Source organism: Hyla sarda, chromosome 6, assembly GCF_029499605.1.
Source record: "Hyla sarda isolate aHylSar1 chromosome 6, aHylSar1.hap1, whole genome shotgun sequence".
NCBI classification, from domain to species: Eukaryota; Metazoa; Chordata; class Amphibia; order Anura; family Hylidae; genus Hyla; species Hyla sarda.
Window position 1 is genome coordinate 242797359 of NC_079194.1, and position 24605 is coordinate 242821963.

The following is a 24605-nucleotide window of genomic DNA, read 5'->3' on the forward strand; positions in this document are numbered from 1 at the left end:
TACAACTCCCAGCATGCCCGGACAGCCTTTGGCTGTCCGGGCATGCTGGGATTTGTAGTTTTGCAACAGCCGGAGGCTCCTTGCTTAGGAAACACTGACATAGACCGTGATTTACAGCTCCCAGCAGATCTTTCTTACATTTATATGTACGCTCTTGCTATATCTTTATTAGTTATCTACTTATTTTTCTTTAATAATCACTTTTTCTTATTTTTGGATGACATTTTGGTGCCTTTAGAACCAATTACCAGGTTTCCATAGAGTTCTGGTCTCAACATACAATGGTTTCAACATACAATGGTCGTCCCAGAACCAATTAATATTGTAACTTGAGGGACCACTGTACAGTGATTTGTGACACATAAAGTAAAAAAAAAATGTTTTTAATAAAAAAGTACAGTATGTGTAATGCCACCATTTGTTGCGGATGGTTCATGGTTGTTGTTTTTTGTGGATAGGAAAGTCAAAATATGCAATAGAAACAGCAAGCGATGTTTGCAGGGGGGGGGGGGGGGGAGCTGTTTAGCAGTTGCCAATGATCCTAGTGAGTTGCAGAGGTTCACTTCTCTAGGGTATAGAAAACATGCTTGGATCATAGAAGAAATGAAGCATGGGATCTTAATGCCCTGCTGAAAATAATCCAGGGAATATATATTTTGCAAGGTCTGTACGTCTATGACATGGACACATGGACGCAGAATTTTCAAGGAGAAACAATTTGTTCAGACAAGACTTGATGCAGTGTCAAAAGCTGCACTGAACTGGAACCACCTAGTGGGTTTGAAGGCTGCTATGGAGAATAACACGACTACACGAGCATTTCATTAATGTACGTAGATATCATGTGGAGGGCTGACTTCTGGGACCCCCACTGATCAGCAGAACAAAGAGGCTGAAACACCACAGTCCTTGAAATCTGTTTCTATAATGTGCATATGTCTATATGTTTCCGGTACTGCACCATAGCTCAATTCTGCTGATGGGGTTCACACAGCATGAGAATAAGATTTTTTTAAATCTCACCCATATGCTTTGTACTGTCACCCACCATAAAATGTAGCTATGCAAATCTAAGATACAATTATATACATATGTAGAACAGCTGAGAGCACAAGGAGCACTAGTATAGCGGACGTTATTGAGATTGCGCTCAGTTACACAGCTGCCGTTGCTAGAAACAATGTAAACCACAATAGAGGTGCTCCGCTCTAATAATGATAAATACAATGTATCAAGACAAAAGTTAGAACGAGTGGGCACTCACCATTAATGTGGTACTTCAATGGTTAAAATTACATCTCGCAGGGAGGGTCGGAGAGGGTTGCAGGGGCACTCAGAGTCTCTCCAACCCTCCCTGCGAGATGGAATATAGCCACTGAAGTATCACATTAATGGTGAGTGCCTTCTCGTTCTAACTTTTGTCCCAAATCTAAGATACAATCTGCAGCATTTCACCCACAAGTTAATTTATTCTTACAGGGAAACATCATTGAGTTCTAGTAGTTCTTGAGGTTAGAGGTTAGTTTATAGATTTCCAACAATGATTTATTTTCATAATCACCAGTAAATACATGTTTTTGTCATCTGCTGTTAAAATGCCATTATCCCAAGATTAAAACGTATCGCCTATATGTAGGATAGGTGATAAGTATCTAATCGGTGGAGGTCTGACCACTGGGACTCCCACCAATCACGAGAGTGGAGAAAACGTGTCCCCCTGGTGTATGGAGCAGCAGCACGCTATGGAACTGTCGAAGAAAGGGGAGTACAGAGTCCAGATACCTTTGGCAGTCCCACAGCAGGGGAATGGAGCATTGGTCAAGCATGTGCACCCCCACTCCATTCACTTGGGCTACAAGGGACCGACCCCTATTCTCATGAATTCAGCAATGCATTGAGTTAAAGGGGTACTCCACTGAAAAACATCTTATCGCCTATCCAAAGGATAGTGGATAAGATGTATGATCCTGCCGCTGGTGACCCCCGCAATCTCTGACGCGGCACCCTAGTCATCCGTGCACGGAGCAAGCTCAGCTCCATGTCGGATGACTGGTGACTACAGCCACCACACCCCCTCCATTCATGTCTATAGGAGGACACGTGACGGAGGGAGGGAGCTTGACGTCATGAACATGGAAGCTCCAAGCTTCCCTGTTCTGGACGCCGCTGCTGCCGGCCCAGAGATCTCGGGGGTCCCCAGCAGTGGGACCCTCGTGATCAGACATCTTATCCCCTATCCTTTGGATGGGGGATAAGATGTATTTCGGCAGAGTACCCCTTTAAGTGCAGTCTTATAAACTGCAGCTGTCATTCTCCACGGGAGGTTTCTGTCCTCCATGAGCTCGCCTTAGGACACCTGCGTTACGGTTTGACAGGTGTACCGCCCAAGTCAAACTCCCGACCTGCGACTGTCCCCGGGGCGATGGAGCCACATCCCTACAACTGCGGTTCTAGTCTTAAGTTTTCTTACGTTTTATTTGTTTCACTTGTTCTTTTGGTGTATAGATTTTGGTGACTTTTTTAAAATTAAGTGCTCAGCTGTCATTCTCAGTATAGTCCAGGCCTAATGCTCTCTGCTGTGGGTATACCTCAGAATACCACATCAAAAAAGTATTGAGGCATACACATTGGCATAGACTCGATGAAGGAGATTTATCATTCTTTTCAAATGTATGGCTTTTATAAGACGATTTTTTTTTAACTTACTTTTGCTTACATGCGACCTATTTATCAAATAGTCGCACGACCTTGATAAATAAATCGCACGTAAGCAAATCCCGGGAAACCCACTTACAAAAGCATTTTTTAAAGCAGAAAAGTTTTCCCTTATGTTAATGGCCGAAGTTCCTCATCTACCCTTTATTACCAGTAGCGTTGCTAGAGAGTGATATGGATGGGGGGCATACCGCATCGGGTGACACCCTGACTGGCCTGCCTGGCACTAAATAGCTGCACTCCAACTATCCTGCAACAACCCATCCACCCTCCTCAGAAATAAAAAAATATTAAAAACATACTATGCCACACCATGAATATCCGTTCTCTGGAGGCTTTTTTGTTTAATTTTGAGGCCACATTTTGTGACATTGGGGGGCGGAGTCTTGCGTCGCTGCGCTGAGGCCGGAGTTTACATCAGTAAGGAAGACAGCGCAGCACCAACAGGCACATAAACAATAGTGAAGCCACAAAAAAAAAAAAAAACGCTCGGTATGTTACCCACCCCAAAATGTGCATAAAGCTTTATTACTATGGATGTTTCTTTTTTTTTTTTTTTCAAGGAAACATTTTAGTGCCACATGTGGGTTATTTACGTAGTCTGTAAAAATTCTTACACAATTATTTTGTGACTTATTCTATTTTAACACAGAATTAATTTTAAAATTTAGTGGGTACGCCAGCATGTACGTGTCCTAAAATGAACAAGGTGTGCAGTTTGGATTTTCAACTTTAAAATTAATGGTTATTAGTTATATAATTATTTTTTTCTATAATTGACATTAATGTAGTAGCTTTGATTCATGATGCAGAACAAGAACAGTTGTTAAAGTGGGTGTTAATTTCCTTTTCTGCGGACATATGCACTTTCTGTAAGCCAGGTTGGACCTGGAATACATATGCAACTTTTAAATGGAGATGCAACTTTTTTTTTCTTCATAAATAGCGACTATCACATTTGATAAATACATGACCACTGCAAAGTAAAAAAAAAAAAAAAATTACAATGTGAGCACATTTCAGAAATGTGCTTTGGAATAATCAAAAAGTCGCAGCATGTATAGAAAAGTCGCACGTGCGCAAGTATGTGCCACTTTTTTACACACAGAAAAAGCTACGGAGCTTGATAAGTCTCCTTCGATATGATTTTGTAGCCTACAAAGTAAAAAAAATGTATACCTGTGTAAAGCATACCAGTCGTAGTCACAAGTAGAGTACATCTGTTCTGATCTATTAAAGCCTATTGGGGGGCTGGAGATATGCTGCAGTATATGCCGGTATACCTTTTAAATGGTATGCCCACAGCAGAAAACATTAACATGTGGGGCATCAGGCCATGCCAGGTTAAAGAATTCTAGGAAAGTTGGATGACAACCCTTGTGGGAGCTATAATAGTGAACATATTGGGTGTCATCTACCTTGCCTAGAAATACAGAAAAAAAAGAATGGTTTTAGTGATAACATCTGATTTATGGTATGGTTTTTCTTATCTTCTACATACAATGTACCTCTGGTTTATATCTTCCTATTTTATTTATTTCTGTAGGAGCTTGTATATTTGTAAGTAATTGGTAAGAAGAGCCCCTGAACCGTGGCGACATTGCCCCGGATTGTGTATTACCTTTCCTGAACAGAAGCAGTGTTAAACGCCTTGAGCAGTTAAACAAAGGGTGAAGGTGACAGGCTGGCTTTGTGTGAGCCGAGGATGGAGACGAGGCAGCAGATGTCCAATAGAGCAGTCAAGTTTAATGGTTTTGGGGTAGGGAGCAGATGGCACCAAATGATGTGAAAGGCAGGTGTCGTGCGGTTAACTCTTTGACTTCCATAACCACGCAGCGCAGAGGTTTCCTGCTTGTCACAAGCGCTTCAGTATGGTAAGCTATTGAGGTAACAATCTAGGATCATTTCACAATTCTGTTTTACCATCAAATCCCAATGGAACAGACAATTAATGGAGAAATAAATCAGATTTCAAATCACTTTTCACCCAGATTCCAATCAATGTTTTTTCTAAATCAATGATTGAAGCCGATATCAGCATCAGTATTTCACCATAGGTTAATAGGCTTCCTATGACATTGGTCCCCATGGGTGTTTCTATGTAAATTAAATTGGGACAGTGATGAACAGTGCTACGGACTATGTTGGCGCTATTAATGCATTAAATCATATCGTCAGGACTAACTTAATATGTAAATAGGAATCTTTCTTCGTCTGTTCATTTTCTTTGCAACTTGTAAGCAATGTGGCTGCACTTAAAGGGGTTAACCGGTAGTAGAAAAACAGAGTGAAGTTCTTCTAAAAACGACACCACACCTGTCCTCAGGTTGTTTGTAGTATTACAACTTAGTTCCATTCACTATAATGAAACTGAACTGCAATACCACACACAACCTCAGGGCAGGTGTGGTGCTGTTTTTTCTAATTCTGGATAACCCCTTTACGATTTAACAGAGTTCTTTAAATGCACATGGCTTAGTGTCAGCTAAACTCCTAACACAACACCTATAGACATCTATGGGGCCCTAATGTACCTTTCTGAGCCTTCAGTTTCTTATGGAGTGATATAAGAGTCTTTCCCATCAAATCATGTTGCACTACATGTCTCCACTGAAGAATACATAGTGCCTTACATTCAGAGCAACAGTATTTTCTCAGAAGTGGCATAAAATACATTTATGACAAATAAAAAATATAAAGGGGGAAGCTCCAACCACTGATCCATTGTCCAGTTCTTCACATGCACAGTTAGTCTTTATTAAAGTGAATGGGAGATACTGAAAAATCTGGGTAAACATGTGAGGCCACTCTTATGAGGACCAGCATTTTGGGGTGCGGTGACACCCCTTTCCTATAACTGCACTGTCTAGTATACAGTAAATGTTAGAAAAGTAATAAGAGAGTTCATACAGTGCAGGTGCTGCACATCTACATACAACGTATGCACAAATTCCACTATGTGTGGTCTACCGTATACATGGACGTATTAGAGTCACATTTTTGCTTTCGTATTACAGTATCAGCCTGTAGGTGTGCCTGTTGAGCCAAACTGTCTTCAGTGGTCAGGCCGGAACTTGCGTCCCGAATACTATTTTGGTCCCTAAGACCCTGCGAACAATCTCATTATTCAGATTTCCCAATAGTCTTTTCCTATACATTTTACTATATCTCCTTATTGTTACTAGTACAGCACAGGACAACCCTCTAGAGGGAGATGGTACTACTCATTTATCACGTTGACATATGATTCACACGCACACATAGATTCTTCTAGCATAAAGAGCCTAAAGGAAGCTGCACGTTGCAAAAGATGGTATCTGTATAAGAAAACAGAAAATAAGCACTAAATCTGAATCATCGGTAAATCACCATCTGTGTTCTAAAGGTGAAATCATGGGCTACGGCAAATTCACACAGCTCTGCCTTGAATTTGTGCAAATTGTGTCAAAAAGCATCATTTTGCCTCCAATAGTTTTAGACAAATTTATTAAGAAAAAAGCCTGAAAATGGCTACAGATCTACACGTGCTCCCAGCAAGCGGAGGTTTTATTTGAGTGTTAGACTGTGTAAAATGTTCCAAATGTATTAAAAGTTGTGCGACTTTTAGTGCACTCTATACAAATATTACCTTTACGCTTTTATGCAAGCATTTGTTATCTCTCATATCCCCCTATACACATAAAGGCTCTGCCTGGCCAATCAGCTGTCAGGCTCCTGTTGCGGTGGTTTTTCTCCCCTTGAACAAAAGGATCAGGCTGAAATTCATCATGCCCAACTGTTCTCATCCAAAATCATCTTTCGGGGGAGAGTCCGGAAGGGATGGCCACCTCTTTAATATTTTAAGTATTTAATATGTGGTGCAGCATATTACTTTGATAATTCTATTAGTTGTATACAGTATTGGTATGACTGTACTGGCCAGATATTACTTTATGTCATTTGATGGACGGCTGTTCTTTATAGACTTTTTAGGTTTGATATTTAATTATATGAAGGAAAGCAAATATCCAGGTGTATTAAGTCAATGTATTGGAAAATGCATGCCTTGCAACGTATTTTATGCGTGGTTGGCCAAGACCCTTTGTTTCCGTGGTAACAGGAAATCCGTTCCTCAATAGAAATTTGTACACCCACTTCCGAATTGAAATCCTGGTATGGAGCAAGTGTGAGGAGAGTACCAGAATAGCTTGGTGATAAAACCATATAATCTTATACATAATAGGCATCATGCGGATAGCCATACAATGAAAGCTCATGTACACATGCCTGTTATTAGAGACAAGTCTGCACTTGGCATATCCCATTCTGCCTGCACTACATAGAACCAGCAATCAAATGGGAGTGAAGTTTGATTGGCACCTGACTCGGGGTGAGCCGCCACCTGTGGTAACACTACTTAAATCACTAGCTCAATATATGTGAAATTTGCTACTGCCTATTATTTTTATTGTGAGGAAGGGGACAAGAATAGATTGGACTGTCAGAGCAGGACAGGTGATAAATGAAAATGCGACTGTTCTTGGCATGGTTGCTGCACTACCATTGAAGTGACACAATGATGGCAAAATAGATATATAAGATATCAAGTTGGAAAGAATCACCACAGATTATAAATATTTGAGATATTTTCTCCTTGTCTTTGGTACACGGGCACTGGGTGGCAATCTGTATGGCCTCTAGTGCAGCTTCTACTGGGGTGGTAGCTCAGCTTTCTAAATTCATATTTTTGGTGTAGGTTTTGGTGCAGATTTTGTAAATTAAAGGGGTACTATGGTGAAAACCTTTTTTTTTTTTTTAAATCAACTGGTGGCAGAAAGTTAAACATATCTGTAAATCACTTCTATTAAAAAAAATCTTAATCCTTCCTGTACTTATTAGCTGCTGAATACTACAGAGGAAATTATTTTCTTTTTGGAATGCTCTCTGATGACATCACGAGCACAGTTCTCTCTGCTGACATTATTATAATAATAATAATAACGCTTTATTTATTGTTGTCCTTAGTGGGATTTGAACCAAGTCCCCAGCACTGCAAGGCAGCATTGCTAACCACTGAGCCACCAGGCTGCCCTTACCATACATCTGCTATGCACGGTTGCTAAAATGGACAGAGATGTCAGCAGAGAGCACTGTGTTCGTGATGTCATCAGTGTTTCAAAAAGAAAGGAATTTCCTCTGTAGCATTCAGAAGCTAATAAGTACTGGAAGGATTAAGATTTTTTAATAGAAGTAATTTACAAATATGTTTAACTTTCTGCCACCAGTTGATTTAAAAGAAAAAAGGTTTTCACCAGAGTACCCCTTTAATGGTGAATCTGTCAGCTGTATTTGCTGTTAAGAGCTGCAAACTTTGGATAGCTATTAGGGTATAAAAGCAAATTGTACCTTTCCTGGAGCCGATGGTGGTTACCAAACTTACATCAACATAGTAGGGTTATAGATTGAACTTGATGGACTCTTGTCCTTTTTCCACCTTATGAACTATGAAACTATGTAAAACTGGTCATCTGTACCATAAATTTTCACTCTCTGGTACCACATAAACACAACCAGGTAAACCCAGACTAACCCTCAAGTTAGCGATACCACCCTGCCATGTAGACTCACTGTAAGACTCACTGCAAAAAAAAAACTTATTCTAAAATGTAAGTTTTAATCATACATCTCTTAAAGAAATTTCCAAACTCTCATCCAAAAATATTAGTAGACAAATAATTTCACCCTTGGGTCAGAGTACTCCTTTAGGTCATTTAGAACGAGAAAATTCCCAGCAATGTCTGCATACTCTGGAAACACAAAAACATTGGGGCTCATTTATTAAGGCTTTCTAAGTAGATTTTTTTAGTTTTTCTTTTGTGTCGTGCGCCAGAATTTCAGATTATTTTTTTTTAAACCCTACTAACTCTCCACTTTACTTAGAAACCCCCAAAAAGGAGCCCTGCCATAGGGAAAAATAGGCATGTCTACAACAAAAAAAAAACCCTACATTAAAAAAAATAAAATAAATACAAACAACAGCTCAAAGCATGTGTAAAGAAAGAAAAAGAAAAAGAAAAAAAGAAAAACTGGGGAAAATCGCCTTATACAAGATACAATAATTAAAACCGTGGAAAAATACCTGTCGGGGGAAAAAAGGGGCATGGCCATTGGGGAAAAGGGTCATATCTCAAAAAAAAAAACTACATATTTATAGTAAAGTAATATATTGTAAGTAACATGGAAAAATACCTGTCAGAAAAAAAAACCTGCAAAGAAAACTACACTACCCTCTTAGTAAATGAGGGCAAATGTCTTATTCACATAAGGGAATCTAATTCACAATATTTTGGCACTAAAATCCACATTAAACTACCATGTGTAAATGGGGCCTAAAGAACAGTTAAAACAGAATGAGGCCTCTACCAAAGGGCATCTGACCTTCTTTGACCCCTGTAAGCATTACATGAGGGACTTTAATATTTTTTGACTGAATCTAAATAATACGTTGATTGACCACCACTACATAGTAATACCTGGTCGCATTCAGCCAGCTACAGTAGGTGCTATTTTTCAGCAACTTTTTTGGGCTAAGAGGGGTCAAGAGTGTGGAGACCCCCTCTATGTATAGATTTAAAAAATGGTAGATGTGAAATTTTTGTAGAGTGCGACATTATTGTAGTTTATTACAGTATCCTCTCTCTGTTCGTTTCTGGTCTTTACTGGTTCCTGCAGTCTGCTTGTTCACTATCTTCCTAATTCCACCTTTCTGTTCTCCCCTTTTCATCAGTTTCTCTCAGTGATATTTTTTTAAGTCCCTTTATTTCTGGTTGAATATTTTTTTCTTTCCTTGGCTGCTCTCTCCCCACCTCCCACCCCTTCCCTTTGATGTGTCTGTACATTAGAAAATGGATAATTAAAGATTTGGAAGTAATCATTCCCTTCTTGTGCACAGTCCCCTCCCGAGGCCAGGCTGAGAATGATGCTAATCAGGTTGGGGCGTCTAGGGCTTGTTTTCTGCGCACACTGCAAGGGAATGTGACATGAGATTATCCCAGAGACTCCATCCAATGTGACCCCAGGATATGGACATTCCTGGGTTTACAGATACATGGGTATAATCTTGTTTCTGGAGCTTAAAAATCAATCTTGAACATGACTGCGAGAAGCCTTCACCAGTCTTTTGAGCCGGAATAGCTCAGAAGTGGCGCTTTTAGTGTGGCAAAACTGGGTGACAATTTTTGTTGGAATTATAATGTGGATCACGTTGTTCGTCACTTTGCATTCACTATAAAACTGCAAAAATTTGGGCAACTTGCCAGAAAAGGACACTTTCACCAAAAAAGACCCACACCTAAAATACTTATCCCTTTCACAAGATCAGGGATAAGTATCAGACTGCTGGGAACCCCCACACAATGCTGAGACTGGGCTTCCAAAGCTCCTGGGTGATCTTGTATACACACACTGACATGCTATTCATTGTCTATGGGCGTGCCACAGATAGACGATTATACTGCTCCGCTTCCTTTGGCTCTCTCATAGACAATGAATGGAGCAACAGAGTACATACTTAAAGGGGTACTCTGGTGAAATATATATATTTTTTTAAATCAACGGGTGCCAGAAAGTTAAAAAGAATTGTAAATTACTTCTATTTAAAAATCTTAACCCTTCCAGTACTTATAAGCTGCTGTATGCTCCACAGGCAGGAAGTTATTTTTAAATGTATTTTCTGTCTGACCACAGTGCTCTCTGCTGACACCTCTGTCTGTGTCAGGAACTGTCAAGAGCAGGCTAGGTTTGCCATGGGAATTTGCTCCTGCTCTTCACAGTTCCTGAGACAGACAGAGGTGTCAGCAGAGAGCACTATGATCAGATTGAAAAGAAATTTAAAAAGAAAATAACTTCCTGTGGAGCAAACAGCAGCTGATAAGTACTGGAAGGAATAAGATTTTTAAATAGAAGTAATTTACAAATCTGTTAAACTTTCAGCAACCAGTTAAAAAAAAAAATGTTTTTCACCGGAGTACCCCTTTAACTGCCACTTCTTTCAGACAAGAGATTTGGGAGTCCCATTTCTGAGATTGGAGGGGTCCCAGCAGTGGGATTTCCCTCCGATCATACACTTATTCTGTAAACAGGGGATAAGGGTTCATGGTTTGTTAAAAACTAACATAGTACATAGCTATTAAATAACTTGGGCGCCATATCATTTCTAGACCAGAGACCCAGTCCCAAAGCTCTCCAGAGAGAACTCTGAAACACGCATTGGTTTGGCTGTCACAGCAAGTGTCGCTGGTCACTTGAAACACAAAGGGGCATGTGTTTTAAGGACACTTCCACAAGTCTAGTCAACACTTATAACTTTATATGCAGTAAGGCAATTGTCAGTGTTCTAAAAAGTCAGACCAAACCATCAAAAAAAAAGTACTCAAAACAAGGGTTCTTACCCTTCCAGGTTGTGGTGTGGAACAAAAAGCAGAATTGTTGGTGTTTCTGCTTTTCTCAGCTAAAAGTTTGCCACATCTTGATCTTGTCTGCCCTGTCAAATGATTTTTATCACCTTTACTTAGGTTTTGGCTGGAAAGAAATCTGTGACAGTAATAGGATGTTGAGTTCTTTCCCTTTCACTGTACTGTACACTTACACACCAGACAGAGCACCTGCCCCAAGTGTTGACCATCTCACCACCCTTAAGGAGAACTGCTCCCCGGTAGACCTTATATACATGCTTCTGCTCTCTCCCTTCGCCTTGTATATTTAAAAAATCATCCCGTGGCAAGAGGACAATGATATTTAAGAACATTTGAATCTCAAAGTGAAGGACATTTTAAGTTCCAAAACACACTAAAGAGGTATTCCAGGATTTTTTTTTATTTGACTATGCTACAGGGGCTGTAAGGTTAGTGTAGTTCATAATATAGTGTCTGTACCTGTGTGTGACGGTTTTCTCACAATTCTTCTGTGATTTTCACCCCAATATTTATTTTTAACAGCATACGAAATGACTGTTGTCTCAAATATTTCCCAGCTTGCAATGCGGCCGAGACCTGACATCACTAGTCAGCTGATGTCAGGGAGCCTGTCTGCTTCAATGGGTGGTGTGATTGCTTGGTGGGAGAGAGATCAATCTGAAACTAATGCAACAGCTGTAGGCACCCTGATTGAAAACCACAGGTCTTTTGAATGGATGCAGCTCATTTATGTTTCAATGGGTGGGGTGGCTGATGTGTGGGAGGGAGGAAAATGGAATGATGGTATTTGTAGGCAAAAAAGGAAATACCAGTTCACAAACAGCAAGCCACAGTGTTATGGTAATCTCACAACATAGCCATTTAGCCCGTAAGACAAGCGCAGATCCTTCCTAAGCATGTCCATTACTGTCTGCCAGGTACGTACTAAAATCACCTTATGGTGGATAACCCCTTTAAATTAGCATAATTCACTCCTCCTTTTGGTTTGGTTTGCAGGACAGTCTTACAAAAAACACCGAACCGCTTCCAGTTATGCACTACTTAGGATCTTCTACTCACTGAGGATTTCTTTTTTTTTTTTTTCTTCCATGTTATCCAACTCCATGATATCTACTTTCTTCCACACACTTCAATCCACTTGAAAGTTTAGAAAAACATCTAAAAACTGACAGGCATAACATGGCCTTATGGGAAATATTCAGCTTTGAAGCCGCTCATCATCCTTTACAGAAGCTGCTTGTAAGAAAATACAAGTAAACAAGCATAACCGCATGCAAATGCACGGCACAGAAGCGCAAAGTGTTGTATGTAATCACATTCTCTTATTTAGGATTCTTTCAGATTCATTTGAGCAAAATCAAAAACATTCCTCAATTTTTTTTTTTTAGAAGCTTAATCGCGTGCAAGTTATTTCTCACAATCTCTTCTTCTCCTACCATTAGGACCACCAATGATTTTGAGGCGGGGGCAGATTGTACCTATACCTAATGGATCCTTTTACTACACTGAATACAACTTTGCCTAACCCAATATTTCTGATCACAGGTGGAGCGGGAGATAGCTATACTCAAACTTATTGAACATCCGCATGTATTAAAGCTGCATGATGTCTATGAGAACAAGAAATATCTGTGAGTATACACTCTAAAAGTACACAATGTAACTTATCCTATATACTTTACCTTGCACTATATTCTCCAATGCAATGGATACCTAGAATCCATATGGTCCTTTACCTCAGTTCTTCCACATTATATAATCCTAAATTATGTACGAACCCTTTAAGTTTCTGTCAGACAATAAAAGGGGTACTCTGCTGCTCAGTGTTTGGAATGTACTGTTCCGAACGCTGGAGCTGGGAGCTCGTGACTTCATAGCCCTGCCCCCTCAATGCAAGTCTATGGGAGGGGGCGTGACGGTTGTCACGCCCCCTCCCATAGACTTGCATTGAGGCGGCGGGGTATTACGTCATGATGGGGCTGGGCTATGACGTCACGAGCTCCCGGCTTTGTTCCAAATACTGAGCAGCGGAGTGCCCCTTTAAGTTGCTATTGATCTTGGGAAGACAAAGGTTTGTAAAAGTAAAATGTCAACCTGTGTGATCCCTAGCAGAAGAAGCTGGAGTAATGTTGGTCTTTCTCCATAATCATTACAGAAACTTGATCAATGATATAGCTACTGTATCTAACTAGCTCTGATAGCTTGCAGATAAACTGTGGTACTTGGGGGAGTTTTGTGGACCCTTTATCAGTGCAATGGGTTACAGAGTATAGATGTCCACTGATTACATTTTCCAAAATGTATCATTAAAGGGGTACTCCGGTGGAAAACTTTTTTTTTTTTTTTTAAATCAACTGGTGCCAGAAAGTTAAACAGATTTGTAAATTACTACTATTAAAAAAATCTTAATCCTTCCAGTACTTATTAGCTGCTGAATACTACAGAGGAAATGGTTTTCTTTTTGCAACACATTGCTCTCTGCTGACATCACGAGCACAGTGCTCTCTGCTGACATCTCTGTCCATTTTAGGAACTGTCCAGAGCAGCATATGTTTGCTATGGGGATTTTCTCCTACTCTGGACAGTTCTTAAAATGGACAGAGATGTCAGCAGAGAGCACTGCGCTCGTGATTCAGCAGAGAGCTCTGTGTTCCAAAAAGAAAATAATTTCCTCTGTAGTTTTCAGCAGCTAATAAGTACTGGAAGGATTAAGATTATTTAATAGAAGTAATTTACAAATCTGTTTAACTTTCTGCCACCAGTTGATTAAATTAAAAAAAAAAAAAAGTTTTCGACCGGAGTACCCCTTTAAATAGTCAGACGATTTTTGTATATTAGCTTGTAGGTTTACAAGATTGTTTTTATTCTACGGCTAAGTTCACATCTGCATTGTTGTTTCGGTATATCTGCTTCATCATTGGAACATAAGAACAAAAAAACTGAGTCTGTGAATCCATTGCATGGTAGACACCATTGGCACCTAATGGACCCCATTGACTTTCTTTGTGCAGTGTTTTGGAAGGACTCTACAAAGGAGGCTCCTTTAGATGCCAACTCAGATGTGAACATCGTCTTAGCTTGTCTCTCTTGACTGCAGCTTATACTTACATCAACTTTTGTCTCCTCTCTCCAGATACTTGGTTCTGGAGCACGTTTCTGGTGGAGAACTTTTTGACTACCTGGTAAAGAAAGGACGACTCACCCCAAAGGAAGCACGAAAATTCTTCCGTCAGATCATTTCAGCTCTGGACTTCTGTCACAGTCACTCCATCTGGTATGTGGATTTAGAAAAGAGACTAGCTTGCAGGAGGGCATGTTCACACAGCAGATTTTCATGCTGAAAATAAGAGGCCAAATCCACAGCTTGATTTTTTTTATGCCTCCATCAAAATCAGATTTTGATACAAAATTCACATGAATTTTGGAAGAGATTTTCATTCTCCCATTCATATAAATAGGAAAAAGCCATACAGAAACTCTCCCAAAAGTTTCTGAAAGTGCAGCATCACTGGAAGGAGTTTTTTTTAAGCAGAAAATATACTAATTGGGATGCAGAATAGGCTCAGATTCCACATTTAAATCAATGATAAATTTTGATTTGTGTGTATGAGAACTTAGGCTAAGTTCACATTGCATAACATTTCCAGACTTGTTTTATTTTATAGTAGAAAATGTAACACTCATGTTTCAGAAGACAGGAACTCCGGTGGATCTGGATCCGCTGGACCTGTGTGGAAGATGACTCAGACCGTACCAGGGAGCGGAGTCTAAGGTGCCGCTAGTTTTCACCAGAGCCTGCCACAAAGCGGGATGGACTTGCTGAGGCAGGCGGGGGGGATAAGGCAGCTCATAATCAGGATAGCAGAACGTCAAGGCAGGTGGAAAAGTAGCATAGTCAGGAGGTCAGTAGGCAGGCGGCAGAGGAGCAAGGTCAAGTCACAGAACAAAGGATCAGATACACGGTAAGGCAACTCTCAGGAATGCTTTCTCTCAGGCACAAGGCAACAAAGACCCGGCAGGGAAGTGAGGAGGGTGGAGGAATTTATCAATGAGCCACAGGTGAATTACACTAATGAGCGCACTGGCCCTTTAAATCTTAAAGCTCCGGCACGCGCGCCCCCTAGGGGACGGGGACACACGTGCCGGAGCAGAGAGACAGAGGCTGGGGCAGGAGAAGCACCAGGTGAGTGACAGACTGGGGCTCGCATTCGGGCGTGTCCCGCAATGCGAATCCCAGCCCCGCCGGCAGCAGCAGGTAACGGGACCATGCACTCATGGCCAGTGTGTGCGGCCAGAGCGCATAACGTAACAGAAAAGAGGAGTGGAAAGTGCTCACCTATCTCAAAAACACCTTGAACTGAGAAAACTAACCGTCTTAACACCTATACCCTAGGTGTAAAAAATACTAAAATAGACAAATAGAAAGTGATGGTGCTCAAAGTTAAAGGGGTATTCCAGGCAAAAACTTTTTTATATATATCAATTGGCTCCAGAAAGTTAAACAGATTTGTAAATTATGTTCCGGGAGCTGTGCATGGTGGGAAAATTTCCCCATAGGAACTGCACAGCTCCCGGGACGTGAGTCATCATTGAGCAGTTAGACAGAAAACAACAACTCAACTTCAGAAGCTAATAACTATTGGAAGGATTAAGATTTTTTAATAGAAGTAATTTACAAATCTGTTTAACTTTCCGGAGCCAGTTGATATATATAAAAAGGTTTTTGCCTGGAAAACCCCTTTAAATGGATACTGGGTCTCATTAATTGTAAATAAATGTATAAAAAAAAAAGGTATTTATTAAAAAATCACAATAAACATAGCTGTTAAAAATCGATGTTATAGATGTGGTGGAAGTGGAAAAAATATGGTTTTGGAGGCGCAGCTCCCAGGTGGCCAGGAAAAGACAGACTCAAACCGACACAGGACAATAAATATTTTATTTTGCAAAGAACAGACAACGCGTTTCGCCATATACAGAATGCCTTCCTCAGGTCCAATGAGACAGTACCAGAGAAACAAATATAAAACTTATTATTAATGACAGATAAAATCACAAGTGGACATGGAGTAGCACACTGTTGCATACAAGTTCTCTGACAAATGGTGGTAAGGAGTGATCATAACTTGTTTGGCAAATATATATTCAGTATTCATTAAGACAACTCTACAATACTTTTTCATAGGAGATAGATGCGTCAAAGATAAAACATGTAAATAGAACACAGATATGTGTAGTTGTAGGTGTATTCACATATCCACTAGTAGGAAATACAAATATATATAATGCAAAAAAATGTGGTATAGTATAGTATGACAAGATAGTTAGGAGGGATAAGAAGATGTATAAAATGATGTATATTAAAAAATGCATAAGAGATATGAGCTATAAATATATATATATATATATATATACATATATACATATATATATATATATATATATATATATATATATATATGTGCACAGACAACATGCATGCACATAAAAAGATACAAATACATTTATTAATGTATAGGCAATACATATGCACATAAGAAGATAAAGGTAAGTTCCATGGTATGTAGTAAGCACAATTTCATGTTACTTCTTACTTCACCGAAAGTCTATGGGAAGGGGATGTGACAGCGGTCGCGCCCCCTTCCCATAGACTGCCGTTGAGGAGGTGGGCGTGACGTCACGAGGAGGTGGGCGTGACATCACGAGGGGGCGGCCTCGAACAAGGAAGCCCGCACACAGCATTCGGAGTAATAAACTTACGGACGCTGCGAGCGGAGCTCCGGAAGGCAGGGCCGTGGAGAACCCCTTTAAGAACACATGTTTTTTTTTCCCAAGATGCAAGTAACTGGTAGCACACAAGAAAGGAAAGGCCACAGAAAACTTTTATGAAGATTAAAGAAAGGGTTCATGATCCAGAACATACCACATCATATGGTACCTCTACCATGCTTCACATATAATGTGGTATGGCATAGACATGTACAGTGGTCCCTCAAGTTACAATATTAATTGGTTCCAGGACGACCATTGTATGTTGAAACCATTGTATGTTGAGACCATGACTCTATGGAAACCTGGTAATTGGTTCTGAAGCCCCAAAATGTCATTCAAAAATAGGAAAAAGTGAGGATTAAAGAAAAATAAGTAGATAACTAATATAGATAAAACAAATCCTTATATATAAGAGTAAGAAAGATCTGCTGGGAGCTGTAAATCACTGTCTATGTCAGCGTTTCCCAACCAGGGTGCCTCCAGCTGTTGCAAAACTACAACTCCCAGCATGCCCGGACAGCCAAAGGCTGTCCGGGCATGCTGGGAGTTGTAGTTTTGCAACAGCTGGAGGCACCCTGTTGGAAAATACTGGTCTAGGTAGAGGACAGGAGTCCTGTACAGTGCACGCAGTGTCCTAAAAATTTAAAATGGAGCCATCCTCACCTGGTGTCCAAAGGAGCAGCTTACCCTGGCACAGGTAAAGAGGAGTACAGAACATGTAATTCCTCCCTGTACTGTAGGGGGCGCTACCAGACACCAGTCAGTGCATGCACTTCAGTAATACAGGTGTTTTACCAGTGAATGCCCATTCTGATTGGTCGGTTCTTTCAGCCATTGACACGTTTCACAGATCTGGACTGTCCGTACATTGTATGTTGAGTCTGGTTTCAACTTACAATGGTCCAGAATAGACCATTGTATGTTGAAACTATTGTATGTTGAGGCCATTGTAAGTTGAGGGATCACTGTAATGCAACCACTAGATCTGGGGTGAGCGCAAACAGATGTAGCAAGAGGGCGAGGCTTAGATTCAGTCAAAAGCTGCAAAAATGATAGGATGGGGCTTCACAGTATAGGTAGGTAATGACCTAAAGCATACAACAGAGGTTACCCAGGAGCATCTTAAGGCTGAGAAATTGACTATTTTTCAATAAATGAATCAGTCATCTGACCTCAACCTGATTGAATTCTTCCCAACTATGTGCAGTTAAAGCAGGAGTGTAACAATAGGGGGTGCAGAGGTAGCAGTCCCATCGTGTCCCGTGACTTATTGGGCCCCAAGTCACCTAGTATAAATGTCACATGGTTTTACATTTGGGCCCACAAGCACACCTCTAAGTGGAAGTCATACATTTTCATACACCTTGGCCACATTCATCAAAACTGTTTCTCAAAATTCCTGACATTTTATTTTATATTTTTGTTTATTGATTTCACACAAAAAAGTCGATACATGAGGAAATAATAAAGAACCCCCCGATCTTTCCCCCCCCCCCCCCCCCCCCCAGTACTAACCATGTACAATTTAAAAACAATACCAGGAAACTTAATTTCAGGCATTTAATCCTAGTTCACATTTCTTCTCGTAGGTCAGCTGGAATGACTACTATATGTCAAGAATGTTTAATATCAGAATAATACTGGATACAATTATTTATTTTAGCTTTTTTTCCTCTTATCACATTTCCAGTAAAGTTTATATACAGTACACAGGGTTAGTATTTGGTAGAATATTCATATTGTATAAGGCTGGGTTCACACTACGTTTTTCAAATACGGTTACCATGTACGGTTTTCCGCTAAAAAACGTATGGCAAAAAAGGTATGCAACCGTATACAACTGTATGACTCCAAATACGGTTTTTCCCCCGTATACAGTTCCAAAACGTATGTACGTTTCTATCCGTTTGCATCCGTTTTTGCTATTTTGTTGGAATTAGTTTTCAAGCAATTTAATAAAGTTACTATTGTTCTATTGAAATTCCTTCTGCGCATGTGTCAACTCCAAAAACGGATTAGAAAAACCGTGTGCAACCGTATTCTGAAATTCTGTGTACGGTTCTCATAGACAACAATGTTAAAAGAATCGCATACGTGGTCAACAGCGTTTTTGCCTACGGTTGAAAAATCGGCAAAACCGTATCCGAGGCAAAACGGATGCAACCGTACACAACATTTGGAATACGGTTTACAATGCATTCTCTATGCATACGGTTTCAGGTATACTTTTTTTTGCGGAAAACCGTATATGGTTACCGTATTTGAAAATCGTAGTGTGAACCCAGCCTAACTTTGATCAAATGCTTCCACAAGCTTCTCCCAATATGTTGCTGGAATTTTGGCCTATTCCTTCTGATAGAACTGGTGTAGGCTTTGTAGGCCTCCTTGCTTGCACACGCTTTATCAGCTCTATGGGCTTGAGATCAGGGCTTTGAGACCTTAAATGGGCACTGTCAGATACAAAAAGTTTTTCTATGTTGTACAAACATGATCATGGACGTCTCGCCCGCCCCCTCGTGACGTCTCGTCCGCCCCCTCAACGAAAGTCTATGGGAAGGGGGCGCGACCGCTGTCACGCCCCCTTCCCATAGACTTTGGTAGAGGGGGCGGGCGTGACGTCACGAGCGGGCGGGCGAGACGTCACGAAGGGGCCGGGCGTGACGTCATGCCCGGCGGCTACGAACACGGAAGCCCGCACACAGCATTCGGAGTAATGAACTTCCGGACGCTGTGAGCGGAGCTCCAAACTGCAGGGCAGCACACAACCCCTTTAAACAGATTTGTAAATTAATCCTTTCAGTACTTATTAGCAGCTGTATGCTACAGAGGAAATTCTATTCTTTTTGAATTTCTTTTTTGTCTTGTCCACAGTGTTCTCTGCTGACACCTGTCCGTGGCAGGAACTGTCCAGAGCAGCATAGGTTTGCTATGGGGATTTTCTCCTGCTCTGGGCAGTTCCTGATACAGACATCAGGTGTCAGCAGAGAGCACTGTGGACAAGACAAAAAATAATTTCAAAATGAATAGAATTTCCTCAGTAGGAAATAAGTACTGAAAGGATTAAGATTTTTAAATAGAAGTAATTTACAAATCTGTTTAACTTTCTGGCACCAGTCGATTAAAAAAAAATGTGTTTTCCACCGGAGTACCACTTTAAAATATCTGTAGCAGGGATCTACAAAATATGGGGAGCTGTTATGTTAAAAACCTGTGCTCTATAGTGAGTTATCTCTACCCAGTACATACAAATAAAGTTTTGTTGTTTTTTTTTTTTGTCTGCTTATTTTTCTTAGATCAAATTTTCTCCAACTTCTGTCATTTTAAATAAACTTTTGACAGATTGTCAATAGAGCCAGACTTTTGCAATCTGTTGGATTAAAGTGGTACTCCGGTGGAAAACAATTTTTTTAAATGAACTGGTGCCAGAAATTAAAAAGATACTTCTATTGAAAAATCTTAATCCTTCCAGTACTTATCAACTGCTGTATGTTCCACATGAAGTTCTTTTATTTTTGAATTTATTTTTAATCTGACCACAGTGCTGACACCTCTGTCCATGTCAGGAACTGTCCCGAGCAGGATAGGTTTGCTATGGGGAATTGTTCCTACTCTGGACAGTTCCTGACACAGACAGAGGTGTCAGCAGAGAACACTGTGGTCAGAGAAATTCAAAAAGAAAAGAACTTACTCTGTAGTATACAGCAGCTGATAAGTACTTGAAGGATTAAGGTTATTAAAGGGGTTCTCCGGCGCTAAGACATCTTATCCCCTATCCAAAGTATAGGGGATAAAATGCCTGATCGCAGGGGTCCCGCAGCTGGGGACCCCCATGATCTTTCATGCAGCACCCAGTTACCATCAGCCCCCGGAGCATGTTTGCTCCGGGTCTGATGATTGGCGATCACAGGGCCGGAGTATTGTGACATCACGGCTCCGCCCCCGTGTTCCATCAGGCTACGCCCCCTCAATGCAAGCCTATGGGAGGGGGCGTGACAGCTGTGAAGGGAGTGAAGCGCACAGCCGATTGGAGTGTGTCTCACTGAGCATTATGCAGCCTGTCACAAGTTTATTTAATGATAATAGTAATGGTTTCATCATTATATGTTCATGAATTTATAAAGTTGTTCCCACTGCAGCAGTTTATCTGATTCAGAGATCATTTCAAACTATGTTGAAGTAATGAAATGTTTGGTTTTAGATAAACCATATTCATCCTTCCTTCTCTATCAGTCACAGGGATCTAAAACCTGAGAACCTACTTCTGGATGAAAAGAACAATATCCGAATAGCAGATTTCGGGATGGCCTCTCTGCAGGTCGGAGACAGTTTGCTGGAGACCAGTTGTGGGTGAGTATTGTGCAAGTAAACTGGCGACATGACCTAAGCCCAAGACTATAGAAAGCACAGAGGGTTACATAAGGACTTGTTATGAGCTTGTTAGTACTTTGGATTCTTACGGCGTCCTGCATGTTCTTCCTTCTAGATCTCCACATTATGCCTGTCCAGAAGTGATCAGGGTGAGTCCCCAGTTCTCGTTTGGAGAATAACGTAATACAGGCGCCAGTATGCATTACAAAGATAAGTGCTTAGAGGGCACTGCTGGACTGTAAGGTCATTAACCCTTTCTATGCTTTGCAGGGTGAAAAATATGATGGCAGAAAGGCTGACATATGGAGCTGTGGAGTCATCTTGTTTGCTTTACTTGTGGTGAGTGTTTATACCCTGCAAGCAGTTTCTAATGTAATCTACTAAAATAAGTTTTCGTTGTACATGTGGGGAAAGAGTATTTATTTACAATGTCTATTCATCCATACAGTTACAGTAGTCGGCACAGCTCTCCTTAGGTGTCAGACAAAGTCCACATATCTGCAGGGAGACTTAAGTGAACGGCTACATCATAGCTCCGATGTGTACAGTCTGTCGGCCTCCGGGGTGCTCAAACCTTGAATGTGAAATCCAGCAAACATCAACAATTCTAAGAGAAAGAAGAACAGGTTGGAAACTTATCGGTTAGATGCAGAAACAGGTACATTTATTCAGACATACAAGACTTCCATACAATGTCTGAATAATCGTACCTGTTTATGCATCTAACCGATGACTTGTCAACTCATTCTTCTTTCTATTAGAAATCTTTATTTACAGTTCTCACAATATATAGACCTCTATTCAAAAGTACAGTGAGGTGTGGCCTCTTCAAGTAGCTGATCAGCAGTGGTGTCAGGAGTCAGACCATGACAGATCTAATATTGAGGAGTATAAAAAAAATGTAAATAAAAATAAAGTCGATTTTCCTGTATACCAATACATAGAATTTAATAGGAACAATGACAATATTAGTTATTCAGTGTAAAGGCTCATATGGCCATAGTAGGTTGGAAAGGATTTACTCTCTCAACAAACTGACTATGTATTCCTAGAATGGTTCAACTTAAAGGGGTACACCGCTACCCCAGCGTTCGGAACATTCGGAACCCCCGCCGCCCGCACCCAGTGTTCTAAAGAAACGCCGGGTGCAGCACAGAGATTGCAGGGGTCCCAGTGGCAGGACCCCCACGATCAGACATCTTATCCCCTATCCTTTGGATAGGCGATAAAATGTCTAGTGGTGGAGTACCCCTTTAAAGCAGATAAGCCCACAAGAAGTATACAGTAGTAATTCAGATAAAATAACTTAACCAAAACATGTTGCAGTTTCAATTTGGGAAGTGACCGCTATTCTGAATCCCTAATAGTGGAGCATTATAAAACGGAAATGTGGTGAATGTGTTTCTTAGAATTTACAACTACACATATGGCAAAGAGAGAAAAAATACTTTAAAAGCAGGAAAATAACCTTTTTTTTCTTTTTTTTTAAAGTGTCACCATACGGCTCCTTGCCATAAGCTATAATCTACACCAGAACCTGGCTAATTATCAGTTTTCTTGTAGCACTCCCACAGGAGAAATGAAGTATTACACAATTCTCATTAAACCTATGTATTGACTGTGTAGTGCATGTACATCATGGGTTCTCCAGGGTGGGAGATTCCCTTTGTAACCACTCTGGCAAGTAGATAAGAGTCTTAAATGGACTTAAAGGGGTATTCCTGCCAAATACATCTTATCCCCTATCCAAAGTATAGGGGATATAATATCTGATCGTGGGGGGGCCCGCTGCTGGGACACCCCATGATCTCCGCACAGCACGCGCATTCTATGTGGGGCTGCATCTCCAGTCTCGGAAACCTCTTTGTTTCCAGGACTGGAGACGTGATGTCACTTCACGCCCCCACGTGACGTCACGCCACCTCATGTCTATGGGAGGGGGCGTGATGGCAGAGATCGAGGGGGCGTGGCGTGTTGTCGCATCTCCAGTCCTGTAAACAAAGAGGCTTCCGAACTGGAGACGCAGCCCCGCATAGAATGCGGGTGCTGCACGGAGATCGTGGTGGGCCCCCCGCACTCAGACATAGTAGGCCATCAATAGGTTACATTTATGGAGCTTAAAGCGGGTTATCCCAAAATAAAGGTTCTAAGTATATAATTCATAAGGATCTAATTGGTGGAAGCCTGTCAGCTGGGACCTCCACGTATCACCAAAACAGGGTCTGTTGTCCCTCAAGTGCGCTGGCTTGGCCAAAACTCCATTTCAAAAGCTAGGTACACTGTACACAGGCCATTGTTTCCCAACCAGATTGCCTCCAGTTGTTGCAATACTACAACTCCTAGCATGCCCGGACAGCCTTTGGCTGTCCGGGCATGCTGGGAGTTGTAGTTTTGCAACAGCTGGGGACACCATGGGTGAAACACAGACATAGAGGTTAACTTTTAATCTTAAATTAACCCCTTTTATGCTTTTTGTTACCAGTCAAAATGAAATACTTCTTTTTCTTCAGACAGGTTTATTTGACTTGTTCGCTGATATTAGATGTATTTTATTCTCTCCTGTATGCGTGTATACGGTCTGATCCTCCAAAACATTATGTAATTCTCTGCATTCACCACTGACTATAGGCACATAACATCTCCCTGCAGATCTCTGCATTGCTAGCGCAGCTCAACACTTTTATGAATACTGCTGTGGCAGGAAAAAAATGTCATAATAAAGTTTAAAAAGTTGATTATCTCGCTGTTCTTTTGAGTTAGTTGGATGTGAGCGCTAACTTTCATCAGCAATGAGCGACCTCATAACATTTCCTGTGCAAACATTGCAATGGAGCATTTTATGGGAAGCACAGGAAGTTTAGAGCACGCTGCCATATTAGTCTCAATAAAAACGAGGCAGGTCCACAGATTCTCAGTTATTATTATCCTGTATTTACAAGAGCATAACCGTTTTATGTATCGCTGTAGAGCGGATGAAAGATGCTAAAACAGATCAAGCAAGATATGGCATAAAGAGCGCCCATCATGACAATTTGCACATAACTTCCTTGCAAAATGAGAAATAAATTCATCAAAAGATGGATTCACATAGCTGTTCTGTATCCCTTATCTCACTAGTGTAGGGTTTTTAAAGAGGAGGTTTTCCTCTTGTGGCCTGCCACATAAATGGTAAAATGCCCCTTCCCCTTAAAGGGGTACTCCAATTATTATTTTTTTTAAATCAACTGGTGCCAGAAAGTTTAACAGATTTGTAAATTACTTCTATTTAAAAATCGTAATCCTTCTAGTACTTATCAG

The 24605-nt window shown here is 40.8% G+C and overlaps 1 protein-coding gene across 8 annotated transcripts in view; it reads left to right on the forward strand.

Moving 5' to 3' along the window:
- BRSK2 (BR serine/threonine kinase 2) overlaps positions 1 to 24605 on the forward strand; it is a 215428-nt gene that overhangs the window by 105882 nt on the left and 84941 nt on the right. For all 8 annotated transcript variants that reach the window (XM_056526827.1, XM_056526826.1, XM_056526821.1 and 5 more), the window contains exons 3-7: positions 12714 to 12799; positions 14302 to 14442; positions 21171 to 21287; positions 21424 to 21457; positions 21579 to 21647. In XM_056526827.1, coding sequence (XP_056382802.1) covers positions 12714 to 12799; positions 14302 to 14442; positions 21171 to 21287; positions 21424 to 21457; positions 21579 to 21647 — 447 coding nt within the window. The remainder of the gene's footprint in view (positions 1 to 12713; positions 12800 to 14301; positions 14443 to 21170; positions 21288 to 21423; positions 21458 to 21578; positions 21648 to 24605) is intronic.